The sequence below is a fragment of the Ursus maritimus genome, unplaced genomic scaffold, assembly GCF_017311325.1.
Source record: "Ursus maritimus isolate PB19 unplaced genomic scaffold, ASM1731132v1 scaffold_2, whole genome shotgun sequence".
Taxonomy (NCBI): Eukaryota; Metazoa; Chordata; class Mammalia; order Carnivora; family Ursidae; genus Ursus; species Ursus maritimus.
In genome coordinates this window covers 23,798,552-23,819,715 of record NW_024424452.1, presented here as the reverse complement: position 1 = coordinate 23,819,715, position 21,164 = coordinate 23,798,552, and the positions used below count along the sequence as shown (strand labels likewise).

At 45.7% G+C, this 21,164-nt stretch overlaps 1 protein-coding gene across 1 annotated transcript in view; it reads right to left on the bottom strand.

The window, feature by feature from the left end:
- PDILT (protein disulfide isomerase like, testis expressed) overlaps nucleotides 1-20,864 on the bottom strand; it is a 33,181-nt gene extending 12,317 nt beyond the window's left edge. The window contains exons 1-4 of the mRNA XM_008696965.2: nucleotides 20,461-20,864; nucleotides 8,320-8,526; nucleotides 2,423-2,556; nucleotides 1,394-1,531 (exon numbers count right to left, since the gene is read on the bottom strand). Of these exons, the coding sequence (XP_008695187.2) occupies nucleotides 1,394-1,531; nucleotides 2,423-2,556; nucleotides 8,320-8,526; nucleotides 20,461-20,662 (681 nt within the window). The 5' untranslated portion in view covers nucleotides 20,663-20,864. The remainder of the gene's footprint in view (nucleotides 1-1,393; nucleotides 1,532-2,422; nucleotides 2,557-8,319; nucleotides 8,527-20,460) is intronic.
- Between the last annotated feature and the right edge of the window lie 300 nt (nucleotides 20,865-21,164).

Here is a 21,164-nt window from a genome sequence, read left to right as displayed (position 1 = left end):
GTCATTGAATAATATTTTTCCCCTACTGATCTAAAATATCATCTTTATCCTGTACTAGATTTCCATATGTATTTGGATCTATTTTTGGACTCTATGTTATCCCATTCAAAGACACAAATCAGGTTATTTTATTCTCCAACTTAAAACCTTACAATGACTTCTAAGAGCCCAAGTAAAAATGTAGTGGCTCACAGTCTTAAGCAGGTCTAGCTATCACTTCACCCACCTCCTATGTGGCCCTGGGCAAGTAACCTAACCTCTCTAAGCCATTTCTATAAATAACATGATTGTTGTAAGGATTTGGCTTTGTGTGGTGAGGCAGTAAGGCATGTTCCAGGAACCAGATTACTGTGTCTAGAATAATACTGTTTAATAGAGCTTTCTGTGATGATGGAAATGCTCTGTATATCTATGCTGTTCAGTACAGTAGCCATTATCCACATGTAGCTAGTTTGAGGAACTAAAATGTTAATTTAATTAAATGTCCTACTAGACAGCTTGGATGATCTATTCTCAGATCCCAGAGAGGGAAAGGAAGAAGATGTGTAACAGAGGCTAGAGTGAGGAAGGCCTTGTGGGCCTTATTAGGGACTTGAGTCTTTATCCTAAGAATAATAGGAAGCCATTAAAGGGCTTTTGATGGGAAGGAGGCAGGTGGCAATCACTTTTGAGTTTTGGAAAGATTACTTTTTAGGGGATAAGAGAGAATGTGGCAGACCAGTTGGGTGGGTGTTGCATTAGGCTATGGGATATGATAGTTACTTGCCTTAGGATGGTAGCAGTAGAGAGAAATAGATAGACTCAAGGGATATTTTGGATTTAAAATCAATCGGTTTGGGGTGATGGACAGGTTGTGAAGGGTGGAGAAGAGGGAGGGGTTAGAATAATGCCTGGGTATTCTGGCTTTACTCAGATGGGACATTGGAGAAATGGTGACACCATTCATTGAGAGAGAGAAAAAAACACTGAATGAGGATTTGGAGGGGAGATTATGATGTTAGGCTTGGTCATGTTGAGACATCTGGTGATGGATATGAAAGTCTGGAGATAGAGCAGTCTGGCTGGAAATGGGAGATTTGTAAGTTATGGGTATATGACTTGCTGATGGAGGGTGGGTAGGGGAATAGGGACCAGAAGAAAACACAGGGCAGAGGACTGAGCCTTAATGAATGGCATTTACTGGTTAAGAAAAGGAGGAGGAGCTTACAATGGAAGATGTCTAGAAAGGCCAGAGAAACTCTGGGAGACTGTGATCTCACAAAAGCTGCCTAGTCCAATGCCACTTAGCTCATAAATGGCAGAACCAGAATTTGTACCCAAAGCCTATAGATACATGCATAGTCCACTATTTTGAGATGGAGACCCTTCACTAGCAATAGAATCCAAGTCTTACCTTTTTGAACACCAGAACACTGTCAAGGGTGACGTGGAAACGTCCAATGGCATTGCTAATTGATATCACTCCAAACGTTAGCTCTGGGAAGTCTTTGATCATATCATAGAACAACTCTGCTACTTCTTCCTCTAAATCCTGTTTGGGGAAGGATGTTTGGTGAGGCTTTGGTAGAAAGCAAAACATCTGGCTTATTTAAAGTCAAGATAGAAATGGTGACCAATTCATCTCCTTGCCTTTCCAAGTTCTGGGGTTTTCCTGGGTTCCCTAAGTCCCCTTTCATGAATGTTACATACTCAGAATACTTCTGTGGCTATGACTAAGGCCAAAATAGGCAAATCCACAGAGATTAATGAAAAGAATTGATAAACTCAATTTTTTCCAAGTATTTAGAGTAAGGCTATTCTAACACACAGGTTGAGACTTTTAAACATTTATTCCTTAATTGATTTCAGAAGAGGAAACTGGTTTGACCACATGGATCACCAAATATAAACTTGGTATCAAGATATGGCTGTAGTTGGAGCCTTCATTCTATAACTTGAAAGAAAATTGGGGCTGTCAAAAAGTGAGATGAGACAGAAAGAGGTACATATTCTCCCCGTGTAAAAATATAATGCCCAAGTTCTGTCTTCCACTGGGAGAAGAGAGGAGCCATGCAAGTTACAGGAAATGAGTAAAGATATATAAGAAACTCATTCTCTACAAGGAAAAACAATTTCCAAATTATTTATTATTCAGTGATATTCTAAGATCAGTTATACTATCAAAGCTAATTTAATAAATGTCAGTCTCCTTTCCTCTCTCTGCATTCCTGTCCACCTTTCTGGTTAGTTTCTCCTACCACATCACCTTCCATTCTTTCCGCCTTCATTTTAACACTGCAGTTACCTGGAAAACTAGCTCATTGGAAAGGAAGAATGGGTATGGCATTAACCCAAGTGGAAGATGTTTCCTTACCCCACCCCCTCCCAGACAATAGGACTCCTCCCAGTCAAAAAGCCACCTCCCACCTCTTGCCCCCAGTACCTGGAAGAAGCCGATGATGACCAAAGGCCTAGATGTCACAAACTCTATCACCTGCTGGGTGTCATTGAACAAAAATGCTCTCTGGCTAATTTGTCTTCTCAACCAAACGACCAAGGCAGTAGATTCAACCACTCCTGGAGAGAGAGACAGTTCAATGGATCGCATAGCAGTTTTCTCTTGAAATGGAGCAAGACCTGTTTTCTCCAGGTTTAAGGAGCAGAAGCACCTGGTTTTGGGCTCCCACCCATTGAAGGCCAAGGACAGTCCTTCCACTCCCACCTCAGCCCCAAGGCATGAACATTAACTGCAGCAGCTAAACGTCATGGACCACTTATCAAGGACAAGATGTTGCGCTGAGCGATTTGCATCCCCAGAACAACTCTACCCTATGGGACATTCGCACTTTCCCCATTTTGCAGATGAGGAAATTGAGGTTAGACTTGCCAATGGCCACCCACTAGTGAACCTGGGAATAACCCAGGAGGAAGCATGCCCAGTCTTCTTTTCTTATCTACTTTCCAAAGTGACAGGAAGGTGGATTTATTTTTTAAAAAATATAAATGAATGAAATGTAAATAAAAATACTAGCTAGCTCTGTGACCTTGGGAAAATTCCATTATCACCTGTGCTTCCAATGTCCACTAAGGTCATAGATCCTGACTTTCATTTTTCAGCTATCGTATGAGGTGCCAAGCACACAAAAATCTTAGCTTTTAAAATTGGGAAACACATACCATATCTGGGGAGAGGTAACAGTGTGCTAGAATTACATTAGGCTACAGATAGACATGTGTTTGCTAGGATCATCAATTCCACATGATGGTAGATAATGTAAAATATTGTTTTCTATCAAAGACTGCTATAGAATAGAATGGAGAATTTAAACTGAATTTTTGAGATAAAGTAGTGTTTTTCGTGAGTAACTTGGACTATATCTATAGGCCTTTATTCCTTCATTCACCATTCATTCCTTCACTCATTTATTCATTTGACAAATACGTACTGAGTACCTATTATGTTATCAAGTGCTGTGCTTGGTCCTGGAAGATAATGGTGAGCAGAAACAAACATATTCTCACTGTTTTACTGTTCTCATTCTGTTGAGTAGGACAGTTGTCAAGTAATCACACAAACAAGTATATAATCACACCCAAAGTAAGTTTTATTTTTTTTTAAAGATTTTATTTATTTGACAGAGATAGAGACAGCCAGCGAGAGAGGGAACACAAGCAGGGGGAGTGGGAGAGGAAGAAGCAGGCTCATAGCGGAGGAGCCTGATGTGGGGCTCGATCCCATAACGCCGGGATCACGCCCTGAGCTGAAGGCAAACGCTTAACCGCTCTGCCACCCAGGCGCCCCCAAAGTAAGTTTTAAAAAGCAAAGTTCTATGAGCCTGTAGCAAAGACACATGACCTAGACTGTGAAGTCAAGGAGGGCTTCCCAGAGGAGATCACTTATGAGCTGAATACTGAAGGAAGCATAGGAGTTAATAAGCAGGCAACAATAAGAAGAATGGAACAGGACAAGGAAGGGGAGAGGGAAAGGTTTCCAGGCAGAGCAAGCAGCCTGTGCAGGACAAATTGCTTCAGTGGGCTTGATGAATGCATGTTGAGTTGGTAAATCGACTGGAAAGGACTCTATTTTGGGTGTCTTTGCTTACATTTCTAAAGAACTTAAGGCTATTAAAAAAACTTAAAATGAAGTATATTTGCATACAGAAAGGTGTACAAATTATAATGTATAGTTTGGTGGAGTTTTGCAAAATGAACACACCTGAGTACCACCCAGATCAAGAGACACAGACCATTACCAGGCCCTCAGAAATCCCATTGTGCCCCCTCCCAGCCCCTCACTCACCGCTACCTGAGGGTAACCACTACTGTAACTTCTAACAGCATGCATTAGTCTGCCTTCTCTTGAACTTCACACAAGTGGAGTTACACAGTGTGTGTTTTGGGGTCTGGCTTTGTTACGTTTGTGAGATTCATCCATATTGTTGCATGTACTGTGTAGCAGTCTGTCGTGTGAATATTCTATAATTTATTTATCCATTCTCTGTTGGTGAGCATTTGGGTTGTTTTCAGTTTGGGACTATTAAGAATTAATTTTCGTGCATGTCTCTGGGGCACGTTGGATGCACTTCTGTTGGGTACATGCCCAGGAGTAGAATTTCTGGTCATAGGGGATGCTGCGTTCAACCTTAGTAGATACCAATTAGGCCATTTGAAAAGCCACAATGAGTCAGGCCCATAGAAGTTCATAGAAGGACGATGTCTTGGCCTCAAAGGACAAAGAGGGATGGGGGAGGCTTCATTGCCACCGCAGACCACAGCACTCCACCCTGCTGCAGTTCCCCTCTCCTCCTAGCTTCAACGCCAAGGCTGAGTGTCTATTTTCAGTGTTCCCAGCCATCTTCCAGGAAGAAACAAGCACGTATCATGGGAACAGTTTCTCTTGTAGGCATTTGTCTGAAAAAAAATTATAAGTGCTCTGGAAGGAATAGGTTCCAAAGTCCTGAAAATACCAAAAAAGGTGAACAAACCCCTCCAAATACATTTGAATTTCAGGTCATCAGAACCATCACTCTGATCTCATTTTGTGTAGCTGTCTCCTACGGTCCACACTGCAGCCACACCCTCATCCTCCAGCACACCGGGCTTTGGTGTCCGCCAGTCCCTCCACCTGGGCTGCCTTTTCCTCAGCAGTCAGCACAACATCTCCAGCTTATTTAGTTCGAGGTTTGGACTTTTCTTACCACCCCACCCCGCTCCCATCAATCATATCATTCTCTGGTTTATGACCTCTTTCATTTTCTTCATTGAATCTGTCTTTTCCTGAAATTAGGATTTTTGGCTAGTTTGCTTGTTAGCTCCTGTAATGTCTGGCTCATAGTAGGTGCTCAAGAAATAATTACAGGATGAATGAATGAGGTGGATGAATCATGACATAAGCTGGCTTGAAGGAACTTGGTCTTGCGCCATCTTCTCTGGGATGTCTGAGCTCTGTTTGCCCCTCTGAACCCCCTGGGGCTGAGGTAGCTCTGAACTTGACAGATAGGTTGCTTCTGAGTGCCTGCAGATGGGTCACAGCCCCCATTGGGCTGGTGTCTCCCCTGGCACTTGGCTCTGAGCCAGAGGACGGGGTAACAACTGAGGTGTGAACGCTCTGTCAATGATTGACTGGGGCTGTCGCTCCACTGCATATTTCCAAGCTCAAGCTATGATGCATCATTAACTGAGGCCCTGGAGCCAGCCTGAGTTTCCCTCCCTCCAGAGAGGGGGCCATGACCAAGTTTCCCATCATCAATCCTTGGGAGACTAGAGGAGAACCAGAACTCTAGCTTTGACCCAACAAGGACTAAACCCCACTTGCCTCCTGGGAAGGTTTTCATAAAAGTTGGTGCAGGAGACCAGTAAAGCTCTGTCGCCCCTCTTAGCTCAGGGAAGCCCTGTCAAGTTGGCAGAACTGGCATTATTCATCCTGTTTAGGAAATGAGAAATGGGATGGTTGGCTCAAATTCTCTAACTAGTGTTTGTCCTAAATCCAGGCCTTGGCTCCCTGCCAGCACCCACTGCCTCTTTCCCTGGTTGGGGATAACACTGAAGAAGAGGAGGGATGGGCAAACCTGGTAGAAATATGGGCTGGCTCCTTACCCCAAGTCTGCCTACAGTGGGTCCTTGCAATTCCATCTCATTCAAACTCAAAAGAACCTAAGTGTTCCAGGCACTGCTCAAGGGTCAGAAAACTAATTGTTTGATAATAACAAGAGCCATATCCGCAGTTTATTTTGAGTGCAGCACAACCTAGAGCAGGGGTTGGTGAATGACAGCCCATGGGCCAATTCTGACCTGCCAACTGACATTATAAATAAAGTTTTGACACTTACTGGTTTTTGTAGGGCTGCTTTTCCACTGTATCAGCAGCATTAAGTAGTTGCGAAAGAGATTGTTTGGCCTGTAAGGCCTAAAATATTTATTATCTGGCCCTTTGCAGAAAGCATTTGTGGGTTGCAGTGCTTGTTAGCTGGGGAGCTGAGGAAGTTGTTCCATCTCTCTATGCAGATTCCCATCTGTAAAATCACCTGCTATGCTGGGTGGTTGGAACATATGTAAAGGGGCCCAGAATAGTGATAGAGCACAGTAAACGGATCCGATAGGTGTCAGGGCTTGTGAAACTTGTTTCATCACATCAGTAACCCTAGGAGGTAGATACTTCCACCATCTCCATTTCACAGGTGAGGAAAAGAAGATTTGACAAGAGCAAGTGATTGTCCTTCAGGCACGTGGTAAGGATTTAAAGCCAGGTGGTGTCTGCCAGTTCTGGCATCCTCTTCGGAGGACCCAGGAAAAGAAGTGAGATCAGCTCCTGCCCTGTGCTCTCACTAGACAACGATTAACAGAATCAGTTCTGTGAAGTGAGGGCCTTGAGGGGGAAGCGCAGGTGCTGTGGGACTCCAGAGGAACAGCAGGCACCCTGATCTGGGCAGTCAAAGGGGACTTCCTGGGGAAGGCGGTGATGCAGCTTCCTGCATGGCAGTGGAGGTCCCAGGCCCTGGCTCCTACCAAAAGGGACTCAGTCTGGAAGTTGCCACATTGTCACCTTTGTTGCCTCAAAGAGGAGTCAGACCTCACCTGCCACCCCACCCCCACCCCAGGCCACCAGGGTCCCACAAGCCGCTTGGGAGCCACTGCACTGCCTGGTCTCTTTCGCAATCCACCCTGAGCTTGGCGCTTTTGCGGCACCTTCCCCAGCAGTCCAGCCCCTGCAAGTCTGGTCTGTGTCTCATGCCCCCTTGTGTCTGCTCTGAGAACTGCAAGGCATCCGGCAGCCACTGCAGGTGGTAGCTCTCTCTGGGCCCTTTTGGTTTTGGCAAAAAAACCTCAAACACGCTTATTGCAGAATTTCTAAATGCCAGACCCTGCAAAACACTATTTCAGTTTCCTGATTCAATCATTCACACATATAATGGGAACATTCTTTTAGCATAGTATGGGCTGTGCTGGGTACATTGGCATTTGTCAGTTTCATTCCACCTGTCCATCAGTTTTACACACATTTACGCATTTATATAATTAGCATTTTTAAAAATTAGGACCTACCATGTACCGCACTGAGTCACATAATTCTTCAAGCATTCTTGACACTAAGGGCCGGACACATGGTAGTTTCCCAATAAAAGCATTGAATAAGTGAATGAACAAGTTAATGAATGAAGTGGATGATGACAGAAGCTAAAGTATTTGATAGTCATCCTATCCCAAATTTGTCTTGTTTCATCATCTCCCAGTGTCCCTTTCCTCGGCCTGGGACCCTGTTAAAGCCATTCTAAAGTAGAAGATGGAGGTGGGAGGTGGAGTTAGGAACTCACTGTCTGGCCTCTGGCCGTTTATGAGCCATGCATCTCACTATCCCACCTCACGGTGCTTCTAGGGCCTACCAGCTGAGATGCAAGCTGTGGTGGAGGCAGCTATGTGTTCACCAAAATTTTATTTTCCTTATAGACACAGATCAGGGCCATATTGCTCAGCCTTTCAGTTGAGTGAGGCCATGTAATAGAATCTTGGTCAGTGGAATGAGATGTGATGTTTGCACCTTCCAAGCCTGGGTCATGAACACCACCAGTGGCAATCCTCTGCCTCCTTGCCTCAGCTGCTGGCTAGATACAGAGAAAATGGCAGGGAGCTCAGAGGCCCTAAGGGAAGGCAGAGCCACAGGCTGGAAGGAATCTGGGTCCTTGAAAGATTATGTGTAGCTGAGCCACCCACCCCCACCCTCTGGCTGCCAGCTGGGCTCTACATGAGCAAAAAATAGACTCGATGTTCTGTTATGTCACTGAAATGCTGGAGTTTGTGTTTCCATAGTTAGCACTGCCTTGATTGACACACAAGGACTATTACCTTTGCAACTGATGGGTTCCAACCTGTTGCCCTCAAAAAACAGCTTCAACTCTGGAGCCTTCTTAACGTCAAACTCCTTCTGAAGTTCCTTCTCGACCGTGATGTCCACTTTGCCAAAGCCGAGCCCGTTCTTGCCTTTGCCCACGATTTCCACCGCTTTGCCCAGTTCCTCAGCCAGGTTCCTGGATTGCTTGGAGGATGGGTTGTCTGAAAGAGCCAGTATAAATCATAAATCTCCTGAGAAGGAGGCTGGGTTTCATCCGCTTAGCTCCTGGGCCTTCCTCATGCTCTGCTGTACTAGGTAGATTTTCAGAAATGTGACAGGATGGGAGGCACATGTTTCATGAAATTGGCCATTTGGGAGGCACATCAGGGTTCTTTGGGTTCACCAACACTGGAAGCAATACAACTTTGGGCAACTCATTCCAACTCTGTGAATCCCACATTCCTCATGGGCAAAATGAAAAAAAAATAGTATCAACTATGCCATAGGGTCAGCCAAGTAAGACTTATTGAACAATCAGTTATACAGTGCTTATTAATTTCTGAAAGCTTTCCATGGATTGAGCCATCTAATCCTCTCAGCACCCCTGTGGGGTAGGTATGACGGTTACTGATGGAAAACAAAATGTTCTACTTGCCCAGGGTCCTGTGGCAGTGAGGTATAGCCGGGACCTGGAACCACTCAATTGGCTCTCTAACCAGCGCTGGTGTGTCAAACCCTCAGCACAGTGCCTGGCACATGATAAAGACATAATGCATTATTGTTACTACTGTTATTATTGTGCAATTTTTGTGGTCAGAAGTCAGAGGAGAAAGAATGAGGGAGCATGCGCGCCATCTGGTGGAAAGTTCTGGAGTTACAGGCCAAATTGAGCTGCTCCTGTTGCCCTGTAACATGAATACATCAGGGGACTCTCAAGGAAGGTCAGGTGTAGGAAGAGGTTACCATGCTCCCCTTCCCCTTCAGAGCCTGCCCCCTGGGGTAAGTGGTCTCAAAGAGACCTCACACTCTTGATTAGGATTCCTTGGCCCCTCATATTGCTGGGCAGTGAAGTGGGGGTAGGAGTGGGGAGCCCCCTTTCTGGAAAACGGCCTCAGGGAGCTGGCATGGGATTCCTGACCTAAATGAGAGAGGACTAAAAGGCGCTCACATTTGCCTTCCTTCTTCCTGATAACACTGAGAGTTTGCAGGCCCCTCACCGGCCCGATATCTGCAGCAGGTGGGCCAAGCCAGGGCAAGGGGTCATTGATTTCCTTTCAAGTCAGAATGCATTCCCTGTGTCAGTCCCCACCCCTCTCCCCTGTCCATCTGGAGCGCACTTGGAGAAGGTGCATATCACCTCCACTGCCTGGGCAAGTTCCAAGTCCAACAGAGAGGGCTTTTGTAAAGCAAAACCCAGAAAGCCAGCTCCAGGACAACTGGCACATGCCCCACCATCAGTCAGCACACCTGCTCCTGTGATGGAACCCGAAAGTGAATGATTGTTTTCATTAAATTCCCAATCAATGCACAGGAAGTGGGACTTTTTGCCTCTCCACCGCCTGCTTTGTCACCATCATTGTCTTCGATACCCCCCATCCATCATCGCCAGCAGGTGCTGGCCTGTTGCCAGCTGCTCCGGCCCTCAGGCCTCTCCCCGGCTTCCTTGTGGATCTGGCCCTGCCTGGCTCAGGGTGGCTGATTGACATTGTGTCCAAATCTTAATCTCTAAGGGAAGCAGCTCAGGGCAAGAAAAACACATGGAATGATTGTTCAAATGCTGGAGCTTTTAGAGGTTCCACACAGCCCACTGCTCCTGAGTATCTGGAATGGAAGTGAGAGAAATAGCCTGTGATAACAGGAATACTGGTATCCTAAAGTTCGCTGGATAGGATCTAACAATAATAGTAATGGAGATTTATACACATATCCATCCATCCATTCATCCAGTCATTTATCGTTTATTCGACAAATCTTTTTTTAGGATCTGCCACATGCCAGACATGGTTCTAGGTACTGGGGATTTAACAATCAACAGATAAAAATCCCTGCTCTTGTTGGAGAAGGCAGAAAATAAGTAGAGAAGTAAAATATATGCTATATTAGATTCTAAGTGCTGTGGAGACTTCTGCTGCTTTTGAAGCAGAGCTGGAGGTTAGGAGTGTCAGGGGGATTGAGTTTAAGTAGGGAGGCTAAAGGAGGCCTCACCAAGAAGAAACATTTTAATAAAGACTGAAGGAAGTGAGCGACCAGGCTATGCAGATAGGTGGAAAAAGAGAGTTTCCAGGTGGGGGAACTGTAAGTGCAAAAGCCCTGAGGTGGGAGTATGTACAGTATGTTTGAAGAACGACAAGAAGTCTTTTTGGCCTGAAGCAGAATGAGGGGCCTGGGGGTCAGATGACATAGGGCCACTGAATAGATTTTGGCCCCTCTCTCTGAGGATTGTGGAAATATACTGGAGGGTTTTGTGCAGAGTTAAATATGATCCTACTTTTTTAACTGGACTGTACTAAATGTTATATGAATCTTAGACCAAAGGGGAAGAAGAGTGGATCCAGGGAGACCAGTTGGAGGCCTCTGTAATAATCCACGTGACAGATAGTAATGGCTTGAGCCAGGGTAGTGGCAATAGAGGGAGTGAGAAGTGGTCAGAGTTTGAGAGATTTTGAAGGAGGAGATGACTGGTGATAGATTAGATAGATGGGAGGAAATGACAAATTGGATGGGGAGTATGAATGAATGAGAGGAGTCAAGGATGACTCTGAGGTTTTGACCGGAGCAGCCCTATGGCTGCTGCTGCTAATGGTGATGATGGTGATGATGGTGATGATGATGGTGTTGATGGTGATGGTGACAGTAATGATAACAAAGTAACAACAATGACAAGTTATTGAGCACTTACTGTGCCAACCACGTTGCTAAGTGTTAATGCATTATCCTGGTTAATCCTCAGAACAGCCTCTGAGTTATCTACCATTCCAGCTGAGGAATGTTACAGACAAGAAACAGAAGCCCGGAGGTCTTACAGCTAGTATGCGGTTAGGCTGAGATTCAACTCCAAGGCTGACTGACTCCCAGATTCACACTCTAACTGACAGTATGGCTAAGCTGGTCTAAAAAAGTTTCCTTTTTCCTGGAGGGGAGGGATGGGATGGGTTTTCCATCTCCTCTGCTCTGGGTGGTTTCCATCAGAGCAGAGAGAATCTGTAGAAGCAAATCCACTCTTTATGATTTACACTCCTGTCTTCTGGTTTCTTTTTAAAATTTGCAAATCGGTTTTACACCTGGGGCTCTGCAAACCAAGTTTGCAGAGGTGAAATGAATGCATACACGTCTTAGGTCTTGGTGCCTATGTCTTGCCCTGGCCAACTGGAAATGCCAGTTTGGTTGGGGTATGGGAACAATTCTGATGTGCATTGTTGCTTGGGCAGAGTGGAACCCAGTGGGTTGGGATGGGCAGGGAGCCCTCTGCTGGGAGGTGGAGAGCTCCTGCTTGGGTCCCAAGCTCTATCTAGATGGAGCTCATTGTCTGACTGGCATATGGCGTTCAATGAACTTCATTAGGTTGTCTCATAAAACAGGGGCACTTATGGTGGTTTACAGCACCTGTGGCCCAGGCAGGTTGTTTTTTAAACATCTCTGTACCTTTGTTTTCTCATCTGCAGAATGGGGAGTAATTGATCCTACACCTTAAGATGATCCTACATAATAAGACAAGGCTCTTCTCTGGCACAGAAGAGCCCCAAAGACTAACCATTATGATGGCATAGGTGGAGAGCCCTTGATCTTGCCCTGACCAGGTTCTCTATGGAAGGGAGGGTCTTAATGGGAATGTCAGGATCCTCAGCAGATCTTCTGGTTCTTGGGGAAAGAGAGACAAGGGTGATTAACACCAAGTCATCCAACACAAGCCTGGGCCTATTGTGTGGCTCTCACATGGGTTTTGGGGTAAGCAAATGGAACCCAGGGTCATCTTAGAAGAGGGAATGTCTCTCTGAATGTCTGCCTGATGTGTAGATGTGTTAATGGCTAATGGACCTAGAATCAGTGTTTGCCTGGGTCTTTAGTAGATAACGTCAGGTTCCGTTTTCTGAGCAACCAGTGTGAGTCAGGGGAGGGGGTGGTGGATGGGAAGTGAGACTGTAGGGACTGGAAATTAGCTTTCAGCACAGGGAGCTGGAGTCTGCCTTTCTTTAGACAGTGGTTCTCAATGGGGGACATTTGACCATATCTGGAGACACTTCTGGTTGTCACAACTAGAGTGCTACTGACATCTAATGGGTAGAGGTCGGGGATGCCACTAAACATCCTATAATGCAACATACCCCCACATACAACAAAGAATTACCCAGGCAGCCAAAGTGTTAATAGTGCTGAGGATGAGAAACCCTACTTTAGACCAAGCTCTAGATCAAGCATGGAAAAATATTCTGAGAATAATTCTCTCCCCATCCCATAGGAACATTATAGTATATAGAGGTGCTCACAGGTGATAGGAACTATGGGATGGTAATCAATCCCTTCTAGTTCCTCAAGCACCCACCAACAAATTCCTCTGACCATCACAATGGCCTATAAGGCCCTAAAGGACTGTAACTCCTTTCAGATCCTGTCTCCCACTGCTCTTCAGCATCTCAGCTTTAGCCATCCTGGCACATTCCCACCCCAGGGCCTTTGCACTTGCCATTCCCTCTGACGAAATGCTCTCCTCCCGGCTATCTGCATAGGTGGCTGCCTTCCTGCCTTTAGGTCCTTGCTGAATTGTCACTTTCCCAGACCACCCTGTATAAATTTGCAGCCCCACTTCCACTAACTCTTTGCTCTCTCTGTTTCTCTTTATTTTTCTCCATAGTGCTGTTAACCCAAAGACATATTACATTCTTTACTTACTTATCTGTTTATCTAGTCTTCCCTCTTTAGGATATAAGTTCCTTGAAGCAAGGATGTCCATCTGTTTTGTGCCTAGAAGTCTGACATATAACAGGTATTCAAAAAATATTGAGTGAATGGATAGATAAATGATGAATAAATAACTATTCTAGTTATTAGCACAGTTTTGTAAGATGGATTGAACACCACGTTTAGTGTCAGACCTGGTCTAAAATTCAGGTTGTATTACTTATCGGTTGTATGACTTTGGGCAAATTTTCCAACCTTTCTGAGAAGTCTTTGCATCATATGTAAGATGGGGACAATGAGACCAAGTACCGTGCCTGGAATACAGATGGAATACAGATGCTCAATAAATGGCCACCACCATCATCATCTTTTTCATCACCATCTTCATCCATATCACCATCTTCATCATCACCATGATCATCATCTAACTTGCTCCCAGGACTCTTGCCATCTCTGCTTTAGGGGTACTTCCTAAATGACCCTAGAGACAGCTCCTGATAAACCTCATTTTGACTTCTCCCCACTAAAGGTAGCTTACCCTTTTCTCTTTGCCTCATTCATGCAGAACATTATGGGCCAAAGGAAAGCTTATTTCATTCAATCATTCATTCAACATCTCATGCAGGCCTACCAAGCACAATGCCAGATGTTAGTAATCAAGAGGTGGATGAGATTTGACCCCTGTCCCCCATGGAGCCCACAAGATTGAAAGCAGTTTCAATACAGTGTGATAGATGCTATGAAAGGGAGAGTACAGAGGATTGCATCAGCATGGAAGGGCTTGCTGGCTAGTGCAGGAGGGAGAAAGGGTGGACACAGCTTCCTGACAAGGTGGCTTCATGAGCTTAAACCTTACAATCCAGGCGAGAAAGTGTAGGAAGGACACTATGGTCAGAGGGAATTATAAGTGCAAAGGCCCTGGGGCTTGAGCCAGTGTGACCTATCTGGCAACCACAAATCACTCAGGAGCTAGACCATAACTCTCAAATGAGGTGGGCAAGCTGGCTGAGGCTAGATCAAGCAGAGCATGCTATAGCCGTGTTGAGGAGTTTGGGGTCTCAGCGAATCACTGAGGGTTTTTAATTGGGAAGTTACCCAATCAGACTTGCATTTTAGAAAAAAAAAATCTCTGGGTGCTCTGTAGGGACAGCAATGGAGGGGGTGGGCAGACGCTCTAGGGAGCTGCTGCAGTGTTTCACGTGGGGAACATTGGCTGGAACGAAATCAGTGGCATGGGGTGGGAAAACTGGAGATTGCAGAGGGCTTTAGGAGGTGGTATCAACAAGGACCCGGTGACGGGTTAGTTGGGAGAATAGAGAGGAGTCAAGAATGACCTTGAGATTTCTGATTTTGACATTGGGTAGAGAGAGGTGCTGTCAGTTAAGACGGCATGAGAAAAAGCAAGTTGTAGGGAGTAAATAAAAAATGCTGGGTTCTGTTTTGAACACACGTGGCATCTGAGACATGGGAGGAACATGCAAGAGGAAAGGTCCCACTAACCATTGGCTCTTGAGCCTGGAGTCCTCAGAGAGGTAAGACAATGGGCATCAGCTAAGGATTTGAGAGTTATATACAGTATGTCCCTGGGACAATATTGAAAAAATGCTTTTTGTAAAGAGCCTATTTATTGCTGGGGAAAAAGAAAACATTTATAATGCTTTCCCCAAGTGATTAGTTTTTCCAAAGGTCACTTTAGAAGGCCTGCCAGTTTTTGAGAACTCATTTTGATTTAAACTGTGTATTGGAAGGAATCAGATATTCAGATGTAATGAGCCTGAGTGTTTCTTTTAGATAACAAAATCTCTGCTGGTGTTTACTGCTTTGAAATACCACTAGTGGGAATGCTTTAAGTTTCAAGTCTTCAAATTGGTTTTCATTTAATGTTATTAAAGAATGTAAAATTGATTGGCTGTCTCTGTAGCCCCAGATTCAGTGTCAGTCCCCGAGTTATGTCAGTTAAAGCCCCAAAGAGCCATGGACTCCCCCTTCTGCCCTGATTAAAACAGTCACTGGGCAGAGATTTGCATTCTTATGCAAACAGGACAGGTTCCTCTGTCTTGTCCACCTGCTGCGGCATTTTTGGAAGGGTAAATGTGTGTTGAGATGGGTGTTGTGTCATGCAAAGTGTGTGGCTCTAGTTCCTTCAACATTGAGGGTCCAGGATCAGAGATTAGGACTGCAGTCAAAAAAGAGAAGACGACGTCCTCTTGGATGTCTGACCTATGCAAACCATCAGCTTCCAGTTCTACACCAGGCAGACTAGAGCTGCAGGATTCTCAGTTTTTCCCTGAAGGGAACCATGAAACAGATGTGTCAGTGGTGGCCCACGTCCTGGGGTGGCTGAGGGATGCGGGGAATTGGCTGGAGGGGTCAATCAGCAAAGTGGAAACACCTGCCCTGCTGACAGGCTTGTATAAAAAAATGTGGCCCAAACCGGATCACCCCTATAAGGTCTTGTTCCATAGGCTTGAAGTAAAATCCAGCATGCAACCCAGCACAATGAAAGAAACCATTAACAGCTTGGGCTAGATGAATGTCAGAAGCTTGGAACTATTTTGATGGAATTATATGCGTCAGGCATGCTCTATGTTGGATGGAAGCAAAAATGACCCAATGAGATTTTCCCTTCTGGGAACCATCAAGGTTAAGGGCACAAAAAAGAACGTTTTTGTTCCATATTGTTATAAAGTGGCTACACAAGCCAGCAGAGGAGGCTCTGGGACCCAGGGCAACTGAGTTGCTGAGGCTGTCACATACCCAAACTCCCCCACTAAAGTTACAATGCTCAGAGAGACTGCACCAAGTAAGAAGGGACCAGGAGACCAGGGGACACAGACTCAAATGCTACAAGGGTGAGGCAGAGAGAGTGACTGTGTGGGCTTGGCTGGGTAGGGATGTGGCAAACTGACAGGCATGTTTTCTGATCAAAAATCATTATTCAGTTCCAGCCAGTTGTCACATTGCAAGAATATGGGCCCGTGCCTCTAGATCTTCTGTTTTCTTCAAGAGCAGATGTAAATTCAATTTTAATTGTGAAATGTCTCAATTTTTAAAACGCTGTGTGACCCAAACATAACCCCCTGCTGGCTGTCTTCAGTCCGTGGGCTGCCAGTTACATCCTTGGTTTCAGGGTTATGGGAAACAAGAGGAGCCATAAAGAACTGAGAAGTGAGTCAGAGGGATCAAAGGGAACCAGAAGAGAATGGGCTTGTGGGCACCAAGGAGCAACAGGTCTCAGGTTGAGGTTGTAAAGTGGTCAAGGAAGGTGAGGACTGACAAGTGCCTATTGGATTTGGGAACCAGGTGTCCTTGGAACGTTAACCTGAGCAAATAGTCCGTGAAGTCAACCCCATGCAGGAAATAGTTGTTGAACTTGCTGCCCAGAAGAGAAACCTATTCATGGTGGGTTAGTGTCTGGAAGAACTTAAACCACCCAGCTGCCTCTCAGCCAGCCCAGCTTCAGGTTGTGTTTGAATCAAAGGCTGTTTCAAGGCTCCTATAAGGTGCAGTGTGATTAAGGCAGATGATGCCACATGTTCCCCAAATCCTGTTTCTTTTTCCTCTTCATTTACACTGTGTTTCCCAGCCTTTCCTGCAGAGCTGTGGCCAGTGGGACATGGGCAGAAGTTACACATGCTTCTTACCCTGTAATGTCCATGTGAATCACCTGGGACTCTGACTCAGTAGGTCTAGAGCGGGGCCTGGTATTTTGCAATTCTAATCACCTCCTAAGTGATGCTGGCACTGCTGGCCCACAGACCATGCTTGAAGTAATACTGATGTGCACCATTTCCGGGGCTGGCCTGGCCCAGAAGCATTTCCTCAGCCTCTCAATCCATTTGCTGGCTGGAGGCAGAGGACTCAGTGGAGTACTCTAGGCCCTAAGGGATGCCTGAGTCACTGGATGGAAGGAGCCTGGGTGCCTGAATGACTGTATGGAGCAAAGTTCCTCTGCAGACCTGCCTGAGACTAAGATTTAAGAAGTCACCCTTTACAAACCTAGATTTGGGAGTTGGTATAGCAGTTAGCTCACCCTAACACAGTGATCTTTAAAATATCTAATCAAAATCAGAGCAACGAGGGGCACCCAGGTGGCTCAGTCGGTTAAGTGTCCAATTCTTGATTTCAGCTCTGGTCATGATCTCAGGGTATGAGACTGAACCCCCCCTTGGGCTCCATGCTGTGCATGGAGTCTGCTTAAGATTTTCTGTCTCCTTCTGCCCCTCCTCCTGCTTGCACACATTCTCTCTACATACATATTTTAAAAAATCAGAACAGCAAAAGAATTTGGGTACAAAAGTAGGCTATCAGTTTTAGAATTTATTTCATTAAAGGACTTCATTCATCTAACATTAAAAACTGAGCTACAATATGCAAAGAACTAACAAGATATTTGGCCCATTTAAGTTAGCCTGCAATCTTGGATCTTGTGGCAAATACTGTGAATCAACCATTCCTGGACCATAGAGATAGAAACCTTAAACATTTACCATTTCAGACTCCTCAGTCGGGAACAGCCATGGCCCAGTTCTAGCCAATAAGTTATAACAAAAGTCACTGGTGGAGCTTCTGGAAAAGTTTTGGTTTTTTTCAGGGGACATACTTGGCTGACATATATTTTGTCCTTTTGCTATTTGCCTGTCCCTTTTTTCCCCTAGCAAAATCCACAGTACAACACAAGAGGTGCCGCAGCCCTCTTGTGACCACAAGCTACAACAAGTCAGGGTGATGGAGCAAGAAGACAGGTGGAGCCTGTGTCGTTGACACCATGAAGCTGCTAGGACAGCCATTGACTGCCTATCCCTGGTCTACATATGAGCATATGAGATAAATCTTGGTTTTAAGTCATCATTGCCATTCTTTATTCCTTGAAGCTGCACCCAGTCCTAACTGATAGTTGATGATCCGTTTTGTGCCTCAGGGACACAGGAGGATGAGGACTCATTTATGGAGCATCTTCCGTGTGCCGGATCCTTCATAGACACTCTTAGTCAATCCCTACAATGACTCCACCACTTTCGTTATTCCCACTCCACAGACGAAGGTGAGACACAAAGAAATGTACCCAAGGCCACCTATCTAGATCATGGCAGTATTGGGTTTCACACTCAGGCTGGCCTGGCTCCCAAACCTGTGTACTTTACCCCAAACCTTGATGTCACTTACAGACATAAGTGTGTGGGTGATTCAAGTTTTTAAAAAAAATAAAACACTTTAGGATTTACCAGTGCTTGGCATGTGGTCATTGATAATTATTGATGTCAGCAATGATAGATTCCAGAGTGCTCACTCCACTGCTCCGGCTGAAGATTACCTACTATCACTCGGCATCACTGGGAGGACAAATAATGAAGATTTCTCTCACCTAAGGCCAAACTTCAAGCTTCAAGATGCATTTGGAGACCCATGTGCATTCCAGGATGCAAGGATGCAAGAGCCAAGACCAAGGAGGCTGCTTAACTGGTTTGCAGCCAGAACTGCCATTTCTGAGGGCAAGTCCAAGCTGTCACTTCTCCCTCCATGAGGCACCCGGTGTGTCCCGTTTTAGACTCTTCTATTGGCATGAATATCATTGTAAAGAGTTTCTCCTGCTTTGTGACATTCATGACTTCAACTACAAAGTCTTTGAGAGCAGAAACCAAGACCCTTTTTCTCTGTGCTCCGAAAGGGCCCGCCCAAGGCCTGGCACTGAGCAGAGCTGAGTAAAAGTGGGGTGAATCAGAATGTAATAATAACACTTTCTGCCCAATGAATGCTCAGTAGGCACTAATGACTGCATATTTGAGCCCATTTTCATTACCACAACAACCTGTAAGGGTAAAATCATTAACGCTTTTGTGGGGAGGAGGAATCTAATAATGATGATAAAGAGAATGGCAGTCAATATATTCTTAAGCTCTTATTATGCACCAAGCACTGTGCTAAGCACCCTAGGAATTATATCCTATTATTAAATTCCCCATTTCGCAGCCAAGTAAAGAGAGGCTCAGAGTGATCAAGGTCGCCTGGCCAAGAAGTGGCAGAGCCCAGCATTTGAGCCTAGGACTGTGAACCTGTAAAGCTGAAATCATCCCAGTACATGCATTGGTCAGACGGGAGAGAAAAGGAAGGCTGTGTGGGGTCAGCGTTCAAGGAGGGCAAACTGACAGAAGGGAGAAGAGGCTACCCCAGAGCAGTAGCCAAGAAGAGGGGAGGAGAATGTGGGCAGAGGGGCTGCATGGAAAGGGGCAGAAACCAAAAAGGAGCAGCACCTATCCTGCACTTCCCTGCCCAGCTCTGGAACGTCAGGTACTGCCTGGCCTCCAGGAACCTGGGTGCTCGTCAGGCTAGGTACATCCTAGAAGCAGACTTTGGGGACTGACACAGAGACAGACACTTCCCAGGAGAGGTTCTGAAGGATTCTGGAATCCAGTGTTCACATCTGCTTTCTGCACCCTTGCAATTCTTGCAGGTGAGAAGTGGTGTAGCACAGGGTCTGCGGTCCCCACTTGTGAGCTGGGTGACTTTGGGCAAATCTCTTGGCTCCTGTCTCCTCAGCTATAAAATAGGGAGACAAACAGTGCCACCACACCGGCTTGTTGTGAGGATTAACTGATTTAACATGTGGTGGGGCACTAAGGATAATGCCCAGCACACGGTAAGCACTGACTCTGTGAAAGCTGATATGAAAATCTGTCCTATCCTGCAACAAGGCACAGCTCCGTGCCCAGTGACTAAGGAAAAGAAGAAATGCCTGCTGATGCAAAGAACAACAGTCCAAAGAACAAAAGTGGACAGGCAGAGTTCAGACAAATGTGATGGTCTGCAAATTTTTGCTCAAGAGCTTGCTCGTAACTGCTGCCATTTATTGTTCTCTGGTTGCGTTCCAGCTACTTGACATACTATTTCATTTAATCTTTACAACAATCCAATATGGCCATGATGCTCTTGCCCATTTTACAGAGGGGAAAGTTGAGTTTCGGAGCATAAAGATACCTAAGAGTAAAGCTTGGCTTTTTACATTCAGTGGGGCTAAGGAGCAACATATAAATCAAGACTAAAGTGGCAACATAGTATCTTGCCAATTGCTTAACCTCCCTGGACCTCAGTATTCTCATCTGCAAATTGGGAATGATAGTATATACGTATTATTTTTAAATATGTTAATAGTATGTGTTCTCATGTGTTTAGCAATATATAACACTTCTCTGGCTGCCAGGAGCAAGGAGGCAGATCTCACCCCACTCATTGCCCACCACCCCGGAGTGGGGGACACTCACGAAAAAGCACCATGAGGAAGCGGGTCTGGTTCAGCATCTGGGTCAGGCCAGCAGGTGTTAGCACTAGCAGGTTGCCTTCCTCCACGATATGCAAGGGCTGGGATATGTTGATACTGGCTTCCTTGATGTCCTCCTCTGGCAAGCCCTGGACAGTGGAGACGCAAGAGGCCACTAGCAGCAGGGACATCCAGAGTAGCTTCATGGCTGTCCTTCAGGGGCACAAAGAGGAACAGGAGCCCTTATCAGGGCAGGTGGCAGGGCACCACGTCATCATTCCCTCCCCCGTACCTTCTCTGCCCAGCCAGTTTATGTATGGAGAACCTGGCCTGAGCATGGCCCACTGCCTCCCTAGTGGTACCCACAGCTTGGCAGGGCACTGGAAAAGAGACAAAGTGTTAGCTTAACCTCAGCCCCTGTGTAACCTACACAGGGATAGCTCAGACCAGCAGGGCCCCACTCAGAGCAGCAAGAATCCAAATTGCACACAGCTATTTGAGCCCATTGGCTCCCCAGACAAAAGGTGAGACTTTTGCAGAGATGAGTCCTACTCCAGAGTCCTAGGGTGAGCCTCTGAGTCTCAGAGATAACTAGTCCAATTCCCCATCACAGCCTCTGCTTCATGCTCCTCCAACTCCTACTTGAATGCCCCCTTATGATGGGAAGCTCACTATCTCACTTCCCATTCATGTACCCCATTTGATATT